Source organism: Mus caroli, chromosome 6, assembly GCF_900094665.2.
Source record: "Mus caroli chromosome 6, CAROLI_EIJ_v1.1, whole genome shotgun sequence".
Classification (NCBI taxonomy): domain Eukaryota; kingdom Metazoa; phylum Chordata; class Mammalia; order Rodentia; family Muridae; genus Mus; species Mus caroli.
Window position 1 is genome coordinate 43,550,609 of NC_034575.1, and position 24,500 is coordinate 43,575,108.

The 24,500-nt window shown below is 43.7% G+C and overlaps 1 protein-coding gene across 2 annotated transcripts in view; it reads right to left on the reverse strand.

Annotated features, from left to right (window-relative positions):
• Positions 1–24,500, reverse strand: part of Igf2bp3 (insulin like growth factor 2 mRNA binding protein 3) — a 129,631-nt gene that overhangs the window by 60,222 nt on the left and 44,909 nt on the right. For both annotated transcript variants that reach the window (XM_021164650.1, XM_021164652.2), the window contains exon 3: positions 21,246–21,294. In XM_021164650.1, coding sequence (XP_021020309.1) covers positions 21,246–21,294 — 49 coding nt within the window. The remainder of the gene's footprint in view (positions 1–21,245; positions 21,295–24,500) is intronic.

Below are 24,500 nucleotides of genomic sequence, written 5' to 3' on the forward strand. Positions count from 1 at the left end.
TGCCTCTGCCTCTGCCTCTGCCTCTGCCTCTGCCTCTGCCTCTGCCTCTGCCTCTGCCTCCCGAGTGCTGGGATTAAAGGCATGCGCCACCACCACCCGGTGTATGAATTTCTTAATAAAGCTGTCATCAACACAAAACGAAATACAGCAAAATTAGAAAAGCTAATGTTAAAATACCAAACACACATGTGGGATGGATCTCCTGGTGAGCGTGGGTAGCAGTGCTCTGGAAAACAGTTTTCACTGTTTCCTTCCTTAAATAAATAACAAGAAAAGGGGAAAAAGAAAAACAAAATCGCATCAGCTTTGCTGTTTCCCTAAGATGTTCATCATCCCATTTTCCTCAACTCGGTTATGTGCCAGGTTTGCTGAGAGCTGACCAACTGTGGGTACTTTTCACTATTGTTCTAGCTATACAACCTGATCTCTGTGCATACGCACACCACACAGTCACCCAGAGCTTACCAGTTAGTCTGGATGAGCTGGCCGGTAAACCCAGGGATTCCCATTTCTGCTCTCCCAGTGCTGAGATTACAAGTGTGCACAACACTTAGGAGCCACACCTACTTTGTGATGTGAGATCTAGGAATGAAGCTCACACTGGAAGCACTTCCCACTGCAGCTCTCCTCAGCCCCCTGCAGACCTTTTGAATGAAGCATTCTTGCCTGCACTTGTGATGAGTGACTCTAAGGAGGGCATCTGCCACCCTTCAGCCACTGTCATAAAGCTCCTACTATGTGGTTTATTGAGGGTCCATGTCTGAAGAAGTTAACCCTCACACTGTCCTGAGAGCCTTTCTAACAGCCTCTGCTTTGTGGGAGGTGGTGGTGGTTGTCATTGTTGTCATTGTCATCATCATCGAGACAGGAACTATATATAGTCTAGGGTCCGGACCTCATTATGTATCCCAGGCTACCTACAAATTAGTGTCCTTCCTGAATACTCTTCCTATTTTGAGATGTCAGTATCTATCCATCCCTAGTGCTGCTTCTGCTGGGGGTGTCACTATCCACATATGTACAGGTTTCTGGTTTCCTTTGTGATTGGTGTCTCTTTGATCCCCGAGAAGCCATGTACTATTCCTGCCTTCTCTCCTCAGCCTGGTTATAAAAACCCTCCCTAGTTGTTCAGAGGCCCACATCTTTTTCATAGACATAAGCTCTTATCTATTGCTAGTTCAATCTACAAACCCTCAAACACTACACCTACATTGATAAGGGGGAAAAAGATTTTTCACAGCCTGCCAAGTTCTAGAATTAAAACATGTTCCCTTGACCATGAGACTTTGATTGGTTACAAATAGCTGTTGGGTACTAACAGGGTACACTTGCCTCGTGCCCATAAAGTGCTTGCACAAAGTGTGCGCGCCCATGTAAAGTACAGTGCTGAGAAGGAAAGAGACAGAACAACGTCCAGAAGTTCTCAGGCCAGCAGAGCGCCCCACCTGCAGGGAGTCTCACACAAGGTGGCAGGCAGGGACCAACCCCAGAGGTCCTCTGACCCACAAAGGAGTGCCACAACATGGCACGCCTGCACACACTGGAAAACAAATGCAGCATGTCACACACACACACACACACACACGTTACAATTGTGAGATTCTAAGGGTGGAGCCATGGGTCTAACTCACATGCCAAAGATCTTTTAGATGAAAATGTTTTTAATTTGTAAAAAAACAAAACCATGGATGCAAAATAACTACTCCTCAAAAAATGAAGCAACTTAGAGCCACTTCAGTTGTTTAATATGCATGGCCTGCGGACAAAGCCAGGGAAACTTAAAGTTAAAAATTAATAAGAAGTCAGTGATAATACTCTAAAAATATACAATAAGGTAAAGGTGACCCTTAAGCTTGGGAGCAGTCACTCCCAGACTAAACCTGCTTGGCAAGGGCCTCAGATTCTGTCATGAGCTGCAAAGTTCTGTCTCCAGTAGCGAAGGGGCGGCCCGAGCAAAGGTTCTCTTTCTAAGCAAACACTGCTTAAACACCAAGTCAGATAAAATTCCTATGATAGAGAAACAAAGCTCTGACTGATGAAAGATTTGCTCGTGTTCTGTCAAGCCAGGAAGAACCCAACACAATGAAGTCACATCATTAATAGGAAAGGAATAATAGTAATTACAAGTCGTCGTTAATAGGAAAGGAATAATGAAGGTTATTACAAGTCAGAACTATTTGCTCAGCTGATGTTCAACCTCACTGAAATCCTCAAGTGCCCAGAGTGTGTCTGGAGTCACCAGACAACAGATCTGCTCAGAAGAGCATTGCTCAGAAGAGCCATGCTGGGTGTCGGCTTGGAAGGGCTTAACACAAATCCACCTGAAGGAGGCTGCATGTGGGGTGCAGCCTTTTTCCTAACACAGCCGTGAAGAGTGTCACTCAAGGACACTCCCAACTCTCTGTGACTCATATCAACACTAGAGTCAGAAGTTTTCCTCTAAGAAGAGAGAGAGAGAGAGAGAGAGAGAGAGAGAGAGAGGAAGGAAGGAAGGAAGGAAGGAAGGAAGGAAGAAAGAAAGAAAGAAAGAAAGAAAGAAAGAAAGAAAGAAAGAAAGAAGAAAGAAGAAAGAAAGGAATTGAGCTGCCTTCAAAGATCAAGTTTAGTATCAACTTAAACTACTATTACAAAGACTAACCGGGGCTGACTTGGTGGCTCGTGGATAAAAGCACTTGCCACACAAGCCTGATAACCAAAGTTCAATCCCTGGGACTTACAGTAAAACAAGAAAATGGACTAAGAAAAGTTGCCTTGTGACCTTCACACACAAAGAAGAAAAAGACTAACCAAAACTGAACTGCATAAAACACTAAAAGTAATAACCAAATTGAGATGAAAAATGTACAGGGTAGCATGTTCCATGACAGTAAAAGGTTCACATAGCTTACACTATGAATCAAGTCTGTCCTACCAAAACCCAAAGAAAATTTACCTAAAAAGAGTTTTATTTCGATACTAATAAAACTCAAGACAACAAATTTACACATATTTGCCAATTTATGTGCATATGTGTACACATGGGTGTGTGTGTGTGTGTGCGTACCAGGCTGAGGAGACTGTCCATGCAGGCGAGGATCCAACCAGCACTCATGAAGTAAGCTGTACATGGTAGCAGGATGTACTCTCAACACTAGGGACGGGGACAGGAGGATCCCTAAGGCTTGATGGCCACAGCCTGTCCTAACTAGCAAACCTCAAACCAGTGAGAGACCCTGTATCAAAACCCACAGAAGACAGCTCCTGAGGTAGGGCACCCACATACCTCTGGCCTCTACTCACACAAACACACACAAACATGAACATACAAACGTGTACATACGTACACATACAAAACAATAAGTAAAAATAGCCTATGATGGGGCTGAAAAGGTTTCTGACCAAGGTGTGTTCCGTGAGCGCCTCCTGACCTGCATCTGGCATCCTTCCAGGTCTTTGGAAACAACATGGGGGAACTGCAACCCTTGTCCCCAAAGCCTGGAGTCTGTGAGGGAGAGACAAAGGTCAGAGGCAATACAAATATAAAAAGCAGCGACTGCCCCCACAGTGCTGTGGGGAGAAATACTGGAGACACCTGACCCAGGTGCGGCCAGAAGATAAAGGAAGGCTTTGTGGAAGAAATGGCAGCTAGCGTGGGAACAAAACAGTTAATGGGAACTGAGAGAGGTGGAGAGGAGCAGGGGCATCCCTGACAGACTGTGTGTGCTAAGAGCTCTGAAATGAAGAGTGAGGTGGAGTTTGGAAAAAGTTCAACTTCACAGCAGGACACATGGACACTGGCCAAAAGCAAGCAGCCTTGAAGGAGCCGATTAACTCAGAATGCACACACCTGAGCCTGTGTCTCATGCTTGTTCTCAAGATGGCCTTGCTGAAATTGTCTTGCTGAATCCCCTTTGCATGGACAGGAAAGGGGTTCTGCAATGCTCTGTCCCTTTGCCCAAAATGCCACAGTCAGTACAGGGCTGTCCTCAAAGTCCAAAGGGTCCACTGCGTACCCTGGGGCTTGCTAATGTACACCACTGAAACCCTACCACCTCTGGCTTACATATTGTGAAACTGCTGTTCAGATTCATATGGAGAATATACAAGGCCTTGGGAACAGTGAATATGTGAATAAGATCTGGGTTGGGTTGGTTCATTTTGTGCAGTCCAGAGGCACTGACTAGGGTAAGATACCAAAGCTGCCTATGTGGCTACAGGTGTCTGCCGCAAGCCTGATTATAGGAGTTCCATAGTCAGACCCACACAATGGAATCAAGAGAACTAACTGTACAAGTTGTTCTCTGACTTCCACATTCCCAGTGTAGCATAGTCTGAGCACGCATGCCCGCACACATGAACACAAATAGATAAATAATATTTTTTAAAGAGGCAGAACCCTGGGTAGTGCTGCATTCCTATATAACCCCAGCATTTTAGAGTCTGTAGCAGAAGGTTCAAGGCTGGTCTCTGAAGACAGGTAGACTACACAGGGTTTGTTGATACACGGTCCTGTTGTGTTACCTTGGCTGGCATGAACTGGCTATATAAACTAGGCTGGACTCCCAGCTCACAGAGACCTGTCTACCTCTGCCTCCAGACTGCTGGTATTAAAGGCATGCACCACACCCAGCCACTGACCGAGGCTCTGGTGAGAGAGACAGGAGAGCGCCAGCTCTCAGCTGGCTCCAGGCGACCTCCAGATCAAAGCACCAGCTCAGCAGTAATGATTGCAATTGTCTCCCAATCTTCAAAAGGGATCAGCTGCCAACAGGCCCTGCTCATCTCCATGGACCTGACTAGCTGCTGGAATGAGTATGCTCTAAGCAATGTGACACAGTGTGACATTTATGCTGCATAGAGATCCTTCTAGGCTCTGAAAAAAACATCACCTTCTTCGCCTTTCTGACTACAATTTCCCACTCTTGGGGTTTATTTGATATTTAAGTCTCATACAACTACCTACTACTCCCCCAAACCAGCAATAGCTCTCCTACAACAAAGGGCTCGGTGGGTATAATGGAGGACCTAGATTTCAGGGGATCAAACACCTCATCCAGTAGGGCTTGATGTTATCACAGGAGTTCTTGTCTAGGTCAAAAAATGTTGGTTAAAAATCAGAATGCTTGGGCTGGAGAGATGGCTCAGCAGTTAGAGCACTGTCTGCTCTCCCAGAAGTCCTGAGTTCAATTCCCAGCAACCACATGGTGGCTCACAACCATCTGTAATGGCATATGATGCCCTCCTCTGGTGTGTCTGAAGACAGCAACAGTGTGTGTGTGTGTGTGTGTGTGTGTGTGTGTGTATTTTTTTCAAAAATAAAGAAATAAAAAAGAAGGTTCTGCTAGCAGAAACAGATAGGGACACTGTACTCTAAAGATGAGGAAGAGACCATGAGCAAAGGAAGACAGGCAGCCACGAGATCCTGTAAGAGTAACTGTCCTCTACACTCACTATGACTGACATCCACTCAGCCTCAAGCCTTTGGCTGCCACAGCTGCCCAAGAACTGATTTCTGTTGCTTTAAGCCATAGCATTTGAGAATCTGTTCCTGACTCCATAGGAGACACTATACCTAATATTCTTTTATATCAGCACATGACATAAAACATTCTAAACCTCCAGTTACCAAAAACCATAATAATCTGAAGGTTGAGATGTGTTAGACTTCTTGTGCCATCATCCTGTTCAAACACGATGGAAGGTTATGATGATGGGACCTTTGCTAGGTGACTAGGTCATGAAAGCAAAGTTTTAGGGTAGGATAGGTACCAATAAAAAAGAAAAAAAGAAGCCGGGCGTGGTGGCGCACGCCTTTAATCCCAGCACTCCGGAGGCAGAGGCAGCCGGATTTCTGAGTTCCAGGACAGCCTGGTCTACAAAGTGAGTTCCAGGACAGCCAGGACTATACAGAGAAACCCTGTCTCGAAAAACCAAAAAAAAAAAAAAAAAAAAAAAAAAAGAGGGGCCCCAGAGAGCTCCCTTACCACTGTCCATGGGCCAGAAACCCATGAGCAGTCCTGACTGGACTTATCTGCTGCTGCCTTCATCACAAGACTTCCCAGTCTCTAGACTGAACAACAGCATGTGCTATTTATGTGCACTGGTCCATTATAGTTTATACAGCAACTCAGAAGGACCCAGACAAAAACCTAAATGTGCAAGCACGCACTTTCAATCCGCACAGAAATCAGCAGACTAGTTCTGTGTCTAACAATAAACACCTAGAGCCAACCATCCAACACCACAGGGAATGACCCATGGGAACCAAGTCAACTGCAGAGCAAAAGTGTTCTAAAAGCCAGCAAAATTAAAATTGTTTTAGGTGTGGGCGATGGCTCTGCAGGCAAAGTGCTTAACTCACAAGTGTGAGAACAGGAATTGTAATCCCTAGAATTTATTTAAAGTACAGGGTCGGACCTGTGATCCCAGGGCACAAGAGGGAAGGCAAGGATCTCCAAGACAAGCAAGACTGGAGGTTCTCAACCTGTTGGTTGTGACCCCCATGGGAATCACATATAAGATATCCTACATATCAGATATTTACAGGCCATAACAGTAACAAATCACAGTTATGAAGTAGCAATAAAATAATTTTATGGTTGGGGTTCACCACGATAGGAGGTAGCTCGGGTCTCTAATTCCAGAATTCAGGAAGCAGAGGCAGGTAGATTTCTGGAATTTGCGGTCAGCCTGGTCTACAGAGCCAGTTCAGGCCAGCCAAAGCTACATAGTAAGACACTCCTTATCTTACAAGGAGGAAAGGACAGTTTGCTAATACTAGTATAAAGTCCTTGTCCCACAGTTACAGAGCCCTGGGCTTGATCTCCAGCCCCACAAAAGCACAGAACAACAAAAAGTTTATTGTTCAACTGCTACAGTTACCGAGGTTAGAGGAATGAGATCAGTGACATTTAAGGTCTAGTCCACCTGATCTGTACTATGGGGCTGACCTCCACATATCCCAGAAGAGCCACCACCAGCACAGAACATGGACAGCCCAGGACCTTACTACCTTGCTACCGGAACGTGTTAGCCAAGACTCACAGAAAAACACACAGGAAGAAGCCTTCTAACAACCAGGCCTGAAAAGTCTTGCTTCCCTGTGTCCTGGCATGAAGGAACAATGACTTTAAATATGCAGATCTAAGAAGAAATAAAAGCCAATGATGCATGTAAAATACATTGCAAATCCAATAATGAATCAAAAGACACCCTTGAAGGCAAATTAAGCTTATATCCATCATCAGATATTTTCTCTCAAAAATGACTGGGTTATTTATGGAAGCAAGGAAGTAAGCTAGATGTGTCGTGGCCCACACCAGCAATCCCAAATACTCAGAAATTTGAGGCAGAATTACTTGAGCCTGGGAGTCTGGGGTCAGTCTGAACAGAGGGAGAAAACAAAGACTCAAAGAAGACAGGAACAGAAATCTTCCAGGAGGAACAAGTGTTGCAAAGCAGTCATTCGCAAATATGAGGACCCGAGTTCAAGTCCCAGCACCTACAGAAAAAGCCAGGTATGGGCCCCTAGTACTGTGGGAGACTGAGACAGGAGGATCACTGGATCCTGCTGGCTGCCAGCTTAGGTTGAGGTTCTATGAGATGCTCTCTCAAAAGAACAAAAGAGTGATAGAGCATGAACCGACATCCTTCTCTTGCACATGTGTGTGCACACACAGACACACACACAGACACACATACACACCTCAAACAGGGATTCTCCGCTGACTTAATTTTCCTCTTCTAATAATTCATTGTAGATTTTAAAAGCTACTGATTGCTTGGAAATCACTAAGGTAAACAAACATCACAACTGTCCTTCACCACTGCTGGGTCAGAAGGATCTAGAGTTCAACCAGTTTTGTTAGGGATTTTTATGAATCATTGTGTGAGAGACAGGAGGAGAGAATAAGTGAATGAACGAATATAAATATATGTGGGTGCCTGCAGAAACCAGAAGAGGCCATCAAACTTCCCGCAGCCCACTGTGTGTGCTTGAAATCAAACTCAGGCATTCCAGAGAAGCCCCGAGTGCTCTTAGCCACCGCATAGCTGAACATCTTAGACGGTGGGCACAGACCTCTAGGGTCATACAACTATGCTCATATAACTGAGCATAAGGGTTGCTACAAAAATGTCAACAGAAAAGATTTCTGAAGGCACAACAACCAAAATCCAAACTTGAATGTAGAATGAATCTGAGATGTTTCTGGTGTTGCACTGCGCCTTGGCTCTGAACACACAGTGTGCGCACTATGAGAGCCATCACAACACCCAGTGTAGATGAGCGCTGCCTTTAATGCCTGAGCTCAGATTTGAAACTATTCTGTGTTATGACTTGAAGTGTTTTTACTGGACATGCAAAGTTTTCAGTTCTTATGTAAACATAATGGTTTAATTGTGGGAAAATTTTTTTTTAATTTTTCAGATTGTCATTCTATGAATGTTTCAAATTCAGGTATCTTTGAATTCTACTATGTTAGAATATTTGATTTTAAAAACTACCGTTTGAGGGCTGGGCATTTAGCTCAGTGGTAAAGGTGCTTAGCATGTTTAATCAGCATCTACCTACCCACTCCCCAATATGCAATTTGGATCAGTAACTTGAATTTCTTTATTTCTTTGTTTGTTTGTTTCTTTCTTTCTTTCTTAAATCTTTAAGTGAATTTTTACTTGATATTAGGCCAGAATTTCCAACTATTTTTCAAATGGCCTTAGGCCACTTTTTATATACATGTTTGTGTGTGCACACATGTCTGCAGATGTACATTTGTGTGTGTGTGTGTGTGTGTGTAAGCCAGAGGCAGCTGTTGCATGACTTGCCCATTATTTCCCATGTAGGCTTTCTACATGATGAATTAACGACTTTTCTATTGCTGTGTAAGTCATCAAAACCAAGAAACTCACAGAAAAATGAGTTTATTTGCGCTTACCGTTCTCCAAGGGGTTAGAGCCCATAACGGCTGAGGGCTAAGGGCCCAACATCTTGAACTGCAAGCAGGAAGCAGAGAAAGCCAATTCCTGCTCTCTCAGGGCCTTCACACAGGGACTCCCAGCCACAAGTTGCCTGTCCTCGTGCACAACAACCCAATCTCTTTTACCTTTTATGCGTCTAAATCCAGTACCACGTGAATGCTGCTGCCAACTCTGGCTGTTAGCTTGGGATGGACACTTGTCTGCTGTGACCACATTAGCATCAGCTTTTGTATACTGAAGCAAACTTTCCCTGAAGATACCCTTGCCATTGCTCCAGTGAGGACCCCACCTCTCCAGCTAACCTCCAACAGTGGCAGCCTCTCCTCCAGCACAGCCTTGGCTGTGATATCACGCCTGCCAATGATCTTTCCTCTCCAAGCTACACATTCTGTATTTCTTTTTTTTGGCCTCATTTTCTCCTTTTTATTGTAGATCTGCATACGTTACTAGTAACAACCAAGTCACAGGCTCAATCTTACACTGTCTTGAAATTTCCTGCCAAAGAAATTAGTCTATTACTTTTTAATTTAGCCTCAAGACATGGGCTGAAAACAGCCAGATTGTTTGTCAAAATATCACATGAATGGCTGTTAAGATCCTTGCTTTCCCTTTTAATCAAACTGGGCTTCCACTGTCTGTGCTTCTCTCAGTCCTACAGCCTGCTAGGGGCCTACTCCATTGGTTCACTAAGCTCTCTGCAGCATTCAGTTGCCTCTCTTGTCCAAAGTTCTGAAATCTTCCACATTCAAAAAAAAAAAAAAAAAAAAAAAAAGGGGGTGGCAGAAAAAAAAAAAAAAAAAAAAAAAAAAAAAAAAAGAGGGGGGAGAGGAGGACAACAGGATCTTTACAGCAGCTATCCACGCTCTGGTACCAACTTATACTGCCAAGGCATCACAGATAAGAACGGGTCTTTTGGGACCTATGTTTCCAGAGAATTAAGATCTTTAACTGTAGAGATGGCAGCATGGCAGTGTGCCACAGTCATGACAGCCAGAGCTGAAAGCTGAGACCTGAGAGTTACATCTCAAAATAAGCCGAAGGCAGAGACAGCCAAGTCAACAATTTCTCAAAACCCAGCTCCAGTGACAGGCTTCCTCCAACCAAGCCATACCTCCCTCCTAAGCCTCCCAAATAGAATCACTACAGAACTCAGCTATTTAAATGTCCAAGACCGTAGGGAACATTCAAGCCACTACCCATGGGTATTTGGGGTTCAAGCCCCCTAGATCCATATAAGATAATTTGGACTCGATAACATGAGTGCATGATCTCAGTGTTAGATCCCAGTGGAAACTGGGAGAGAGATACCTGAGGCTCACTGGCCAGCCAGGCTTGGTGGGTCTCAGGGTCGTAAGATGCCATGTCTCTAAAAAAATAAGTAAGTAAGTAGGTAAGTTTTGAACAGTTCCTTAAGAATGACACCATGGACTATCCTCTGGCTTCCACAGTCACACACACACACACACACACACGCCCTTATAAGCAAAGAGTATCAGTTAAGTGAGCTCTGAGATGGCCACAAGCCATCCTTCTATTAGCACAAATAACTGGTCCACTAGAGGTTCTTTTATGTGCGTTCTACTATTTGACTGTTTCACTATTAGAGTTATTAGAGTCTTTAGGCTCCAGTCATATCCAAATACTTCTTGTTTGCACTGTTTTATTTTGCATGCTTTGACACTATGGTACCCTTCCAATAACAGACTTCAATATAGTTAGTGGCATTGCACACACTCACCTTCGTTACAACCACTGCCTTCAATCTTCAGAACGCTTTTATTCCACAAACTTTATACTACAGATCAGGAAGGGACTGTGGATATAAAGAACACCAGGCAGATGAACACAGAAACTATGATCTCAGCTGATCGTGGAAGGTGGAAGGACAAACACATCCTCAGTTCAATCAACACTAAGTACATCTGCCCATCAGACAGAAACCATAAACAAAGGAAGCCTGAGAAGCCGTCAGCACACACACACTGGCATCGAGTGAAGACAACAGAAAGTAAAGGCACACAAGCAATAATTCTAGTAACAAAAGTGAATTCTGCATGAGATAGAGCAGGCCCTTCAGCAAGGCAGAGAAGAAAGGGACAGAAATGCCCTTGGTACTACTGAAGCACATTTACCTTTCTGGATGCTGATGCTGAATTTAGAAACAGAATCAAACAGGCCATTCTCAATTGACACACTGTTCTAAGTCCTCACCTGGGGACCATTCTCCTCCTCCCATGTTAGCTTTATTTTATTCATTAAATCAGAAGTGGAAACAATAAAAGTGAGAGAACCAAGCAGAAGGGTTCACACATACAAACAGCACATGTGACTCACAGGGCTCTTGTGCTGCACCAACATGTGGATGACCTAACTCACATCTTCAAAGACAGCTAAAGACCTACTGGGCCTTAATGTAACCCACAGTTATCTGTAAGAAGAGGTAACTTTAGAGCAGTGGACAACAGTGTTGCATTCTTGAGAAATGATGGCCTCATCCAATCCCCTTTGAAATCTAGAAGGAATAAAAACTACACACAGTCAAGGAAACTGAACTTTTGTACCAGGTTCTGCAACCAGACACAAGTGAACTAACTGGTCTACTCCACTGTTTCTCTCACTGAATGCAGCTATAAAAGCTGAACCATACTATAGTAGATATGAATCCCACAGTAATAACAAGGGCGGGAGTACTGTTGGGTCTGAGGTGTGCCATTTGCCCTTTCCCTTTGACCTTGTGCCACAATTCAGACCTGAGGGAGAAGGAGTGGGAAAGCCTTGCCATCTTCTCCTGGGAACGGGATGCTACACAAACCTCCCAGGGAAGGCAGAGCTACAGTCCCAAAGGTTGGGTTGAACTTTGTGCTATTTCCTCCGTCCTGTCATTTAAACCCTCCAATCAACATAGGAAGTGTGTGACCAAGGACCAGGACTCAAGACTCTAGCTTCTCCAGCTAGGAAAGGCCCAGGGCACAACACAGTACTAACAGAAGTGAGGGAGTCGGGGAGATCACATTACCAGAAACTCCTGAGGTTACTCCAGGAGCCAGCCGGTGCCCCTGGCTCAATCCAAACTCAGCAGCCCACTCTGGACTGTGAGCGAGGTCACGGCTGGATCACTGTCTGGGTCTCCGACTGACTACAAGTGGGTGGTGCACAAATCAGACAGACCCCCAAACTCTGAAAACAACAGAAACTGGAACTCTAAACCATCTAAGGCTGGTTCCAACTTGCAATAAGAACCCAGCCAAGAGGAGGGTACCCCACAAGATTATCAGCCTTCTTCACAGGATTTAAACAAGACACATGCAGACTCTCAAAATACTTAAGATATCCAAAATACAACCCCAAATTACTTAGCATATGAAAGCCAAGAAGAAAATCAACGCATACAGAAAGTCAGTACAAACACCAAGACTGACACAGATGTAAAGTTACTTGACAGATTTTAGTGATGTTTATTATACAAATGTTCCACAAAGGGTGAGCATTCTTTAAAAGAATGATAAGAAATAAGAGACCTTAATAAAATTCATATTGGATAAATTCCCAGTAGGCTGCAGGTGATAGGAAATTGTCATTGCCACACACATGGACCAAATCCAATTACTTTGAACAACTCAGAGAGAAGACACTGAACAAAATGAAGAAAAGCTCAAGGCTTTATGGGGTAAAATCAGAAGGGTGGAGTCACAGCACTGGTGTTGAAAAAAGAAAACGGAAGGAAGTGTTTGCAGAAAAGGATGTGCAGTGAGGGTAAGAATTTAGTAGCAAAAGACAAGAAGCATACTGTGAACTCTGAACAAGACAATGACCCTAAATCTGTCTCTTAATATGGCATAACCAATTAATGAGAGCCAAAGGAAAAAAATCTCAAAAACAGCCTAAGAATCAAAGTGTAAATAAGTCATAAATAGGAGATAACAAGAATATTTCCAGTCATTTAAAAGTAAAAAGTATATATTCTTAAAAGAGTAAAATTGGGAGCAGGAGAAAAGATCTCAGTGGTTAAGAGCACTTAATGCTCTCATAGAAAACCCAGGAAAGAGGGTACAGGCATCACACCTCACCAGGTAAAGGCACCTGCCTGCCCCTAAGGCTGACAATCTGCAGTCAATCCCTGGGACCCATGTGGTAGAAGAGACCTAACATCTGAAATATGTCCTCTGACCTCCGCAGGTTTGCCCTGGCATGACCATGCCAATACCCTTAACATACACAAAAACAAAAATGTAATAAATTGTTTTCACAACAATAAAATCAATGAAACCAAGTACTTCTTTCCTTTAAGAGAGCAAGCAGAGAGGAGGGTCAAACAGGGATAGAGCATTTGCTGCTCCTGCAAGAGGACCCCAGTTCAGTTCCCAGGACCCACATGGCCACTCTCAATCATTCCCGAGGATCCAGCACATTCTTCTGGAGCTCAGTCGGGCACTAAGAATACACACAGTACACATACACATGCCTAGGTAAGCATTTCTACACATAAAATAACCTAAAAAACCTCTAGCAAGACAGATTTAAGACACTGGAATGAGCAGTGTGAAAATTAAGAGACACGACCTCAGATTCCATAGGATTTTAAAGGCTGATAAAAGAATGCGACAAAGCATGCCTCTCTATTGATCAACTTCATAAAGCAAACCAATTTTTCAGAGACTATCACCAGGGATGGGGACATAGCTCAGTGATAGAACACTATATATTATCTAGAAAGCACCAGGTCCCAAGTTTAATGCCAATAACCATGGCAGGTAAGGAAAGAGGAAATCCAAGAATTCTTACCAACTCTTCACCCAAGGTGAAGCCGAGTTGTGGGGCCCACATGGAAGAAGAACAAATGCTACAAGGCATCCTCCGGCCTCTCCAGGTGCACACAGAGAAATCCAATAAAAAACAATCAGGGTGCGATGGGTGGTGGTGCACACACCTTTGATCCCAGCACTATGGAGACAGAGACTGGTGGATTGCTGTGAGTTAGAGGCCAGCTTGGGCTAGAGAATGAATTCCAGCACAGCCAGAGCTACACAGAGAAATCTTGTTTCAAACAGACAAACACACACACACATAATCTTAGTCAAAAAGCCAAGAAGTGATACAATAAATCAGTGAATAAATGAATAAGTAAGTAAAATAAAAACTCAGGCAGAGGTCAGCGTTAGAATGCTTGCCTAGCAAGCAGCAGGGCCTGAGTTGCATGCCCAGCACTGAGGGGGGATGGTGAGATGGGCTGCCAGTATTCACTCCCAGACAATGTAAAGCATAATGTGATACAGAGGGGGAAATGAAAAGCATGAGTAAGCCTATAGGAATGAGAACACAAATGTCACAGAACCCTGGAAAGGCTGGTGACTTGGTCCCAAGAGGGGAAAGCCCCACTGTGAACACTATATATTATCTCCCTAGCAATCAGGACCCCTTAAGACCAGGAAACGCTCAAATAAACCTGGGGCTTTGTGCTACAAAACAAAGTGAGTTAGTAAGTGCTGAGGGGAATAAAAACAACGCTGGCTTCAGGAAGTCGCCACAGTCATCTTAGGATATAAACACAGAAAAAAGTGACTCCAGTCTGCAACCCAAAGAGTCTTACACCCACAAGCTTACAGTTATACAGGCAGACGTGCGCTGGCTCTGATTTAAGGCTCTCAATAAACGGGAGGCTGGGTTTTCTATACAAACTATCTCAAATAACTGAATAATCAAATAACCAAGAAGATAAGCTCATCTTCACCCAACTGCAATCAGGGAATGAAGACATGGAAGAACCCGAAGGCTACCACCTTAAAAGCACAACTAAGGAATGTTAGCAAAGACCAGTGCCAGTCACAAAGATAGACACCGCACACCTCTTCATGAAGGAAGCATACCATGTTTTGTCCAAACAATAAAAAGCAAACCTGTATGTATCCAAGTTCCACAACGGTCACAGGGACATGTTAAGTGACCATACATGGATATATTCAACAGAAAAAGAATGTGGAACTCTACAATGTAAACCAACTTCCACAAATTTACCAGAAAAGAAAATATAGCCACAAAGGAAGTGGATTAACGAAAATAATCAACTTTTTAAGAAACAATCTAGGAAACATGGATACTTCTGATGCTTAGTAGCATCAAATTAAACATGAATTTTTCAGCTTGTTACTTACGCATTTTTTCATGTATTTGCTCATGTGTGTGTGTACTCGAGCGTGTGTATATGTATGTCACATGGGCACTCATATGCCATGAAGTATGTGTGAAAAACAGAGGGTAACTTTATTTATTTTATTTATTTATTTATATTTTTGGTTTTCGAGACAGGGTTTATCTGTGTAGTCCTGGCTATCCTGGAACTCACTCTGTAGACCAGGCAGGCCTCGAACTCATAAATCCACTTGCCTCTGCCTCCCAAGTGCTGGGATTAAAGGCGTGTGCCACCACTGCCTGGCCCAGAGGGCAACTTTAAAGTAGTTCTCTCCTTCTGCAGTGTAGGAGCTGCAGTTTAAAAGGACTTTTTTGGATTCAATGATACCTTCTCCCAATCAAAACTTTGTGTGAATGCATCCTAATTCAATTTTTCAGAATGTTACCTTATCTGAAGAGGCTTCAGGGAGGTGTTACAGTTACAGTGAGGCTTGTACAGATCCCAGAGTAACTGCCTCTTTATAACAGGGGGTCTGGAGTCAGACACATGGAGAACACTGTGAGAAAGGGAACTCTGGTGCACAAGCGTAGAACTAGCACAGACTGCTCCTTCCTTCTCTCCAACCCCAGGAAATGGCAAGCCTTCAGGCACCTTGGCCCCAGGGCTTCCAGATTCCAGAAGGATGAGGATGGGGCAGGAAGTTCCTGTTTAGGGTTATACTATGGAAGCCCTGGTCATGTCTTTTGGAGACACAAACTGAAAATACCTAGCAATGTCATAATAGAAAAAATTTGTTTCAGCTGGGCAGTGGTGGCGCACGCCTTTAATCCCAGCGCTTGGGAGGAAGAGGCAGGCGGATTTCTGAGTTCGAGGCCAGCCTGGTCTACAAAGTGAGTTCCAGGACAGCCAGGGCTACACAGAGAAACCCTGTCTCAAAAAAAAAAAAAAAAAAAAAGTTTGAAAGTAACCTAGAAAGGGGAAAGAGTGCGTGTGTGTACACATAACAAAACCAGCCAACCACACGTGTATACAGAACAAAACCACATGTTGGTAATGGCAAGTTTCACTCTGTCATTCCACTTTTACATTTGATAGTTTTCATAATAAATAAGTTATAAAATTGTAAAGTGACATTTCAAAGTAGCAGCAGCCCCCACCACAGAACAAGCAATCAGACATGACAGGCATCGGGAAAATGGCATCGTAAACTCCTGCAGATAACCTACCAGCCATAGGGACTGGAATCCACTCCCACACAGACACACCAAAGGCCAAATCAGGTCTAGTTACGTGAAGAGACCTGGCCATTCCGGAGTAGCCACTCAGAGGCACCACAACGCGCCCAGTTCTTTCTCTAAATAAGGATTGCGCAGGAACAGCACCTGTTACTTATTTCTACACCAAACAGCAAGGCTGGTCGACTGGCATGTCAGAAGCCTGGATAATCCAAGGATGCTCGATCTATGAGGAGCCCCCACTTTCCCCCACTGCTCAGACCAGGGAAGTTTCCACGCCCAAAGCCACCCCAGACACAAACAGGAAAAGATGGCCTCTTCAGAACTTCTAAGATAACTGTCTTCCCAGATCAACTAAGTCCCAGGATCAGACATCCAGGTTTTGAGGGAAAGCTAAAAAGACACAGTGGGTTGTATTTCTGTTTTGTTTTATATGCGAAATTATGATTTTAAAGTATGCATTCCAGGTCATCAAGAAAGGTCAGCAGGCAAAGGCGTTTGCTGCCAAGCCTGGAATGGTGAAAAAACAGACTCCCTTCAAGCTGCCTCCAACACCCAACCGTCCATCTCATGAGCTTCTTCAGAACTTCTAAGATAACTGTCTTCTCAGATCCACATATACATGAATAAAAAATACATCATTTAAATAGAGAAACGTAATAAATAAAGTACACATTCTCTTAAGTGTTTGTCCAACCATGCATCTGCCCTTTGTCATCTCTGTCATGGGCCCATCAGCAGGGGAGCCTTAGGATAGCGATGACTAGCCATGGCTTAGACCTGTTTCCAGCTCACTCTAGAAACACCAGCTCTGCTTTCCCACTGAGGACCTAAACTTGCTCTTTTATTCCAGGACCACCATTTCCATGTGGCTTATGTACAGGTGGGTCTTCCTTCCTTTGCACTCCACCAAGGCTAGTAGGAACTCCGATTTTTCTCATCAGAGAGCAACAGTCGGACAATCAGGAAGTTCTCATACAAGTTCTTTCCTAAGACACTGGCATCCACCTCACACGGGTCACCCTGAGAAAGCACACAGTGCAGGAACAAGATAGACGTGTGATGCTTCAGTGCCCATCTAAGAGGGGAGCGCCCAGTCCTCAAGGCACTTAGTAGGTGAAGGATGGACAAGAGGATTCCATTTCCTATGAGCATCCTATATACGGGGGAAATAAGCTTTTCTAGCTCTCCAGCACCAGGCCTTCCAGAGGGTTAAGTTTCCTCTTAACTTTATCTGCCACAGACACAAATGCTGTGGAGCATTCTCCTTACCCTGCTGTTCATAATACTTTGTCAGTGTTAAAAGCTACATCACTAGAAGTCACACAGCATGAAAGGATGTACCCAAAGGAACCTAGGGGAATAAAGATGCCAAGAGTTAAGCAGGATGGCAGGTAAATCAAAAAACGCCAGTAGACCACCTACAAACTAGCACAGGGTGCTGCGGCTGAGGTGTTTCTGTCATGCTTCAACTCTGTGGAGAAGTCAGACCTCACAGAGAACGGCTCACAAGGTAAGTGGTAGAGCGGACACTGTTACTTTCTGTTTCCAGGTCAGATCATCAGCAGAAGGAGCTCTCAATCCCAGGTCGACTTTTTCTTTGAGACTTTGAGAACTCAAATCATCCCTCTTCCCATCTGTTCCCTGTATGCTTCTGCCACAGCAGAAACAGGGGCAGTGGGAGGCTGGGGGCAGGGCAGTGGGGGGGTTAGGATGGGGCAGAGGGGGATGGGAGTGGGGTAGTGGGAAGCTGGGGGCAGGGCAGATAAGAGACTGTAGGAGGAGCTCTTTCTGGTCCAGTGCTCATCCCCATTCCAGCAGCTGGCCGGCCTTTTATGGTGGTAGGCTCCAGGAACAAGACTCATAAGCTCCAGCCATGAGCTTGCACAGCTCAGAGAACTGAGTCTCAGCAACTCTGGCTCATTCCAATTCCCTAGATTCTGATTGGCTGTTCCCTTCCGTCATAACTACCTCTATTCCCTTTGCTCTTTAACCTCTTGAGATCTCATGTGCTTCTCCACGTTCAAATGCCCTGGTGAAGGCCTACCGTGTGCGCTGTGAAATCAGCTGGACCTGACAGACACATGAAGAATTTAATCAAGGTTTCGAGGTGATGGTTTTGTTCTATTACACACATAATATACTGGATGTTCATACAGACCAAGCACTGGTTTACGGCCACAGTAAGTGAATCTTTTTTTCATTTGTTTTTGTTTTTTGTTTTGCTTTTGTTTTGTTTTGTTTGTGACAGGATTTCTCTAGGTAGCTGACCTCAAACTCAGAGACACACGTGCCTCTGCCGAGTGCGGAGATTTAAGGCATGTAAGTCTATCTGCTATCATCATCTCTGGGTCAGAAAGGAGAAGATGCACCACTTTAAAGTGTGTTCAGGGCTTGTGAAATGGCTCAATGGGTAAAGGCACTTGCTGCCAAGCTGACAACCTGAATCAAGTCCCCGGGACTAAATGGTAGGAGGAGAGAACTGGTTCCAACCGTCACGTGCATGCACAAGTCATGCTCTAGAGGTTGTCTACCTCTTGCCAGGCCACTGACTGTCTCACAAAACAGTATTGCCTATGCCGTGAGATGCTTCATGCCACAGGCTTGGTTAGTATTTAACTTGTAACTCATCATCCATTTCTTTTCTGTTTGTTTTGTTTTGTTTTGTTTTTTTCCAGACAGTTGCAAAAATCAACTTAAAATAGAATGCAGTCAGACCTCTTTTTAAGGCAGGTTTAACTGTTGTCTGTGCAATGCATTTTTTCATCTGACCCTGGGTCACATCACATGTCTGGCTATGTCACTCACTCTGATCCTAACATTAATCGGTGCAATCAAACTCTAAAGCTTCCATTAGAATGGAATCTGGACTGTAAGAGCACAGTTACCACTGTCTACAGCGAGGGTTTGGGGAGGCAGCCAGCATGCCCAGGGTGCACAGATAAAGATACAAAGTGATCTTTCAGGGAAGGGATGGAGGGAAAGGCACCATCCACACAAACAACTCCTCACAAGCCCTGGCTCAGTCTGACTTCAGTCATACATGTTCACAGCTGCCTATAATTCCAGGACTCAAGAGGCTGAGGCAGAAAAGTGGTGCATTGTGCCTGTAGTGGGGCATGAAGTTTGAAGTCAGTCTAGGTTACACAGCTAGATCCTGTCCACCCTACCAAAATAAGAAAAAAATTATTTTTGTTAAAAAAAAAAAAAGTCAAAAGCTTAAATCACAGATGAAAAAAAAGCCCTTCAAGTTCCAATCTTCTTCCACTTCTCATGTAAGTAATCTTACCGCCCTTTTAAAGGCCATTGGACCAGGAGTGATGACGGTGCATGCCTGGGATCCCAGCACTCAGGAAGCTAAGGCTGAGGGTCCTAATTGTAAAGCCAGTCTAAACTACATAGCAAAATCTCATCAAAGAAAGGAAAAGGAAACAGAGGGATGGAGGGAGGGAGAGAAAATAAAATAAATTATGAAGCAAATAAAGGTTTTATTAATTAGATTTTACTCATAACAAGGGGAAAATCAAAAAAAAAAAAATGTCATGACAAGCCATATAACCTCAATGAAACCTCTGCCACTCGCTCCAGCAGACACCACAGGACATTAACTGCTTACTTGCCTGTCTTTGGCTGAGGTAACTATCTCACCAACAGCCTCAGCACACTAGATGTGATTCCTGAAAACAGTACCTGGTTAAACCATATTTAATATGGCCCATCTTAAAACTGGGGTGCAAATTTATGATCTTGATGCTCTCAAAATCAGTTTGAGGTCTACCCCTAAGCTAATGAATTTCCTAAACAAATATTACTCTAAAACAGGGAAATGCATATAGTTTAATGTCTGAAGTCACCAGTCAACCTACAATGTATGATTTTATATATAACAAAATCATTCAGAACATGCTAAGGAACCAACCATCCTTTCCAAGATCAAAATGCAGCACTTGTGAATCGAGACAGCACTGGGTGAGATATTTTACACACAAGTGATTTGATTCTAAGCAGGGACTTTGGGGAATCGAAATTCACAACTTCCCTTAGCTCACTGCCAAGGAAACCGTGAAATCATGCTTTGCATTTTAATAAGGGGTCCAGTTTAATGACACAGCAAATTCATTTGGAAACCTAATCTGAAACCACAAAAGAAGTCACTCTTGATGTTTATGCTCTAATGATACAAACAATGACATTCCCTTGCAAGGCTTCAAGGCAAGCTTCAAAAGCTTTCAGGGGAGCCAGCGAGATGGCTCAACTGGTAAGGATTCTACTACAGTCAAGCCTGAGGACCTGAGTTCAATCCCTGAGTGGGAGGACAGAACCAACTCCTGAAACGGGCCTCTGCCCTCCTTAGGTAAGGACACACACACACAGTAAACACAATAGTGAGGTTGTTTAATTTTCAGAGTTCATGGTCTGCAGAATTAACAATCATTTACTGTGTCTCAGACTCTCAGGGTCTCTCCATGACACTGTCATGGTGTTGTGGAAACTGCTGAAGCAGGCTAGTGAACTGTGCTACACAGCTTTGTTGACACACAATCACTGAAGGGCCATCATCTAAGCAAAAAAAAAAAGGCAGAATCACATTTTATAATAAAGTGTTAAGAAGCAGGTATTTGTCTTTTAAATTTTCTGCCAGGGAAGGAACGCCATATTTAACTCTCCTGGGCAACTTCTATCAACAAGATGCTGCTGCACGGAGCTGAATCAGAAAGCTAACAAGTATTACTAACTGTTGGGCATTTAAAAAGATGTCAGAGAACAGATTTTTAAGGGATTTAATCCTACAAAGAAAAGCCCATACCACAGCCATTAGAGAGAAGAATTAGGTTCTAGTATACCTGAGAACTGAAGGAAAGAGAAAAATCTTTAGAAAAACAAAACAGTAAGCTCCAACACTGAGACCTTAACATAAAAGCTCTTACCTCCCATTGTAAGTGGGGCGGGATATTTCGTATCTGAAGTTTACGAATCCTGCAGAAGAATTAAAATATTTTAAGAAACAAAACATACAAAAGCAACACACACCAACAGAAACATAGAAGCTTAGAAAATACTTAAAATATGAATTTTAGTTTAACTGCACACCAAAATATAATGAGGAAATGTAGCCCACAGAAAAGGAAAAATAACCCCAAGGTACGCCCTGCTGAGACACTGGACCCAGAACTGTTAGGTGACTGGTATTTCATAAAGCACTAAAACAGACACATAAAATACATTAATTCTGATGACTAAGGTTAGCATTCAAGCCGCCTTTCCTCAACTTAAGCCTCCAGAGCACAAACAAAGCCTTATCCAGATGTTTTTGTTCTGAGACCACAGCCAAGAGACTCATTATAGCATTTAGGGAACTTGGAACCAGAGAAAAGAGAGAGACTCTCACTTTTTCCCAACTTCCAGACTATAAAATTCAATAGAATGATGATGCGCCTGAATTCAGACTGAATCAGGAGGATTCAGTTTGGGCCTGTGCCTCAGTAAAACCAAACAACAGTGACAATATCCCAGGCACCTGAGTTTGACAAATCAAGACAGTAATTCAGGGGCTGGAGAGGTGTTGGGGGGGCTCTGCAGTTAAGATCATGCACTTCTCCAGACAACCTGAGTTCAGTTCCCAGCAACGGAATCAGGATGCTGATAACTACCTGTAACTCTAACTCCAGGCCACAGCTTCTGTGGGCACCTGTACTCAGACAGTACGTACACATAACTGAGAATAATACTAGAGCTGGGGGGGGGGGGTGGCGGCAGCCGCACATGCCTTTAATCCTAGCACTCTGGAGGCAGAGGCAGGTGGGTCTCTGTGTGATTAGAAAGATGACAGATGGATGGATGGATGGATATGGATAGACAGACAGACTAATGGTAATGGCAATGATGATGAATGTAATTCAATTGTTTAACTCACAAAAATCAGAACCACAGTGAATTTCCCTTTCCCCACCAAATAGCCTATAATTTTGAAGTGTTAGGGCCCATGACGTTTGGTGTAGATTCTAGTGAGTTATTATCTCTTTCCTTTCCCACAGAATAGAATTAACGCCATAGCTGCTCCCTAGTCAAAGACACCAAAGGAACATAAACTCAAATCAGAGACTCCCTGTTCATAATCTACACGGAGCAGATGGGAACTGCACTCAAGTTTTTTGTTTTTGTTTTTGTTTTTATGAAACAGTAAAATAGCAAATCATCAGGGAGAACAGACAAAAAATAAATAATAAATAAATAAATAAAAGGCAAGTATTCTATCAGTTCAGAAAAAGAAAAATCTGAGCACCATCTAATTATAACATTCAGAGGAAATGATACTTTGTTCAAAAATAACTCCTGTGAATTAGGCATGTAGTCCCAGCACTCAGGAGGCTAAGACGGGGAGATTGGAAACCCAAGGCTTGGGCTACAAACCAAGAGATCATCCTCATCCTCATCCTCATCATCACCACAACAATTCAGGACCATATTTTGTTTTGTGTTGTTTTGTTTTTCAAGAAAGAGTTTCTCTGCCGGGCAGTGGTAGCGCACGCCTTTAATCCCAGCACTTGGGAGGCAGAGGCAGGCGGATTTCTGAGTTGGAGACCAGCCTGGTCTACAAAGTGAGTTTCAGGACAGCCAGAGCTACACAGAGAAACCCTGTCTCGAAAAACATAAATAAATAAATAAATAAATAAATAAATAAATAAATAAATAAGAAAGGGTTTCTCTGTATAGCTCTGACTGTCCTAGAACTTGCTCTATAGACCAGGTTAGCTTGGTAACAGAGATCCACCTGCCTCTGCCTCCTGAGTGCTCTGGGATTAAAGGCATGCACCATTGTCACCTGACATCAGGCTCATACTGATTTCGCTTTTTTGTAAAAGAGTAGAGATACCTGAGGGCTAGGAGACAGGTCTGTGAGTAAAGCACTTGCCTCACAAGCATGAAGACCCGGATTTCAAATTCCTAGAACCCACGAAAAGCCAGGCACAGTAGCTCATGTTAGAAACCTAGTGTTCCTATACCAGGCAGGAAACTCGCCATACGCTGTGGTTCAGCTAGTCTGGTTTAGGCAGCAGAGAACAGCAGAGACGGTCTCTAACAAGATAGAGGGCAGAACAAACACCTAAAGCTGTGCTCTGACCCCATGTGCACACCTGAAGTCACACAAATGAACACAGCGGAGTGTGTGCACATGCACACTCACACACAGATGCATCCTAACAAGTTTTCTAATATATGTTTTGGATCTGCTCTATATTGCTTCATTCACACTGTAAATATTTATCCTGGGTTACTAAGGAGGTGGAGAACTTTGCTGTACATATGCAGATGTGAACCTATTCTACTCAAGCATCTGCAGGCTTGGAAGCAGAGTGAAGAAGCTGAGTCTCTGCCCACTCTGGACTCACTAATCCCTAAAGTCAATGTGTAAATGTGCATATACACAGATTACAAAAACAAATATCCAAAATATTCTGTAGGGCACTATCTTTGAGAAACAGCCGCTGGGCAGTGGTGGCGCACGCCTTTAATCCTAGCACTTGGGAGGCAGAGGCAGGCGGATTTCTGAGTTTGAGGCCAGCCTGGTCTACAGAGTGAGTTCCAGGACAGCCAAGGCTACACAGAGAAACCCTAACTCAAAAAACAAAACAAAACAAACAAACAAACAAACAAAAACCCAGCCATGTTTCCCAAGGATGTTTTAAAATGCACAGAACTCTCCTCTACTGATTCAAAGTTCCTCTGGAATAATCATTTCCTAAATACTGTCCAGTTTAAAGCTTCTGATTCCTTCAAACTTCATCTTATCTGAATTGGCACTGTGGCCAGAGTTGTTTCTGACCCTGACAAGAGTTCTCCCAATTACCAGTGACTAAACTCAGTGTCACCTTTGCCCCACACTCTTACCACACAGGAGACAGATGCTTCAACACGAAAACTTAACCAAAGGTGCCAAGAGTACTCAGGCAGCAGAGTAGTGCCATCGATGCCAAGAGAGCACTTGAGAAAGGCAAACTGACCACGCTGCTCATTACATGCTCATAAGTCAGTGTCTCTGGACATCTCCAACCCAGCTACTACAATTATACTGCATCCAGGTTGATTCTAAATTCTTAAGAGCCAAGAAAGAGAATACTGACATTTATAGATGGCTTCTATGAAATGACTATTCAAAATCATTGTGGTTTGTGGCAAGCATG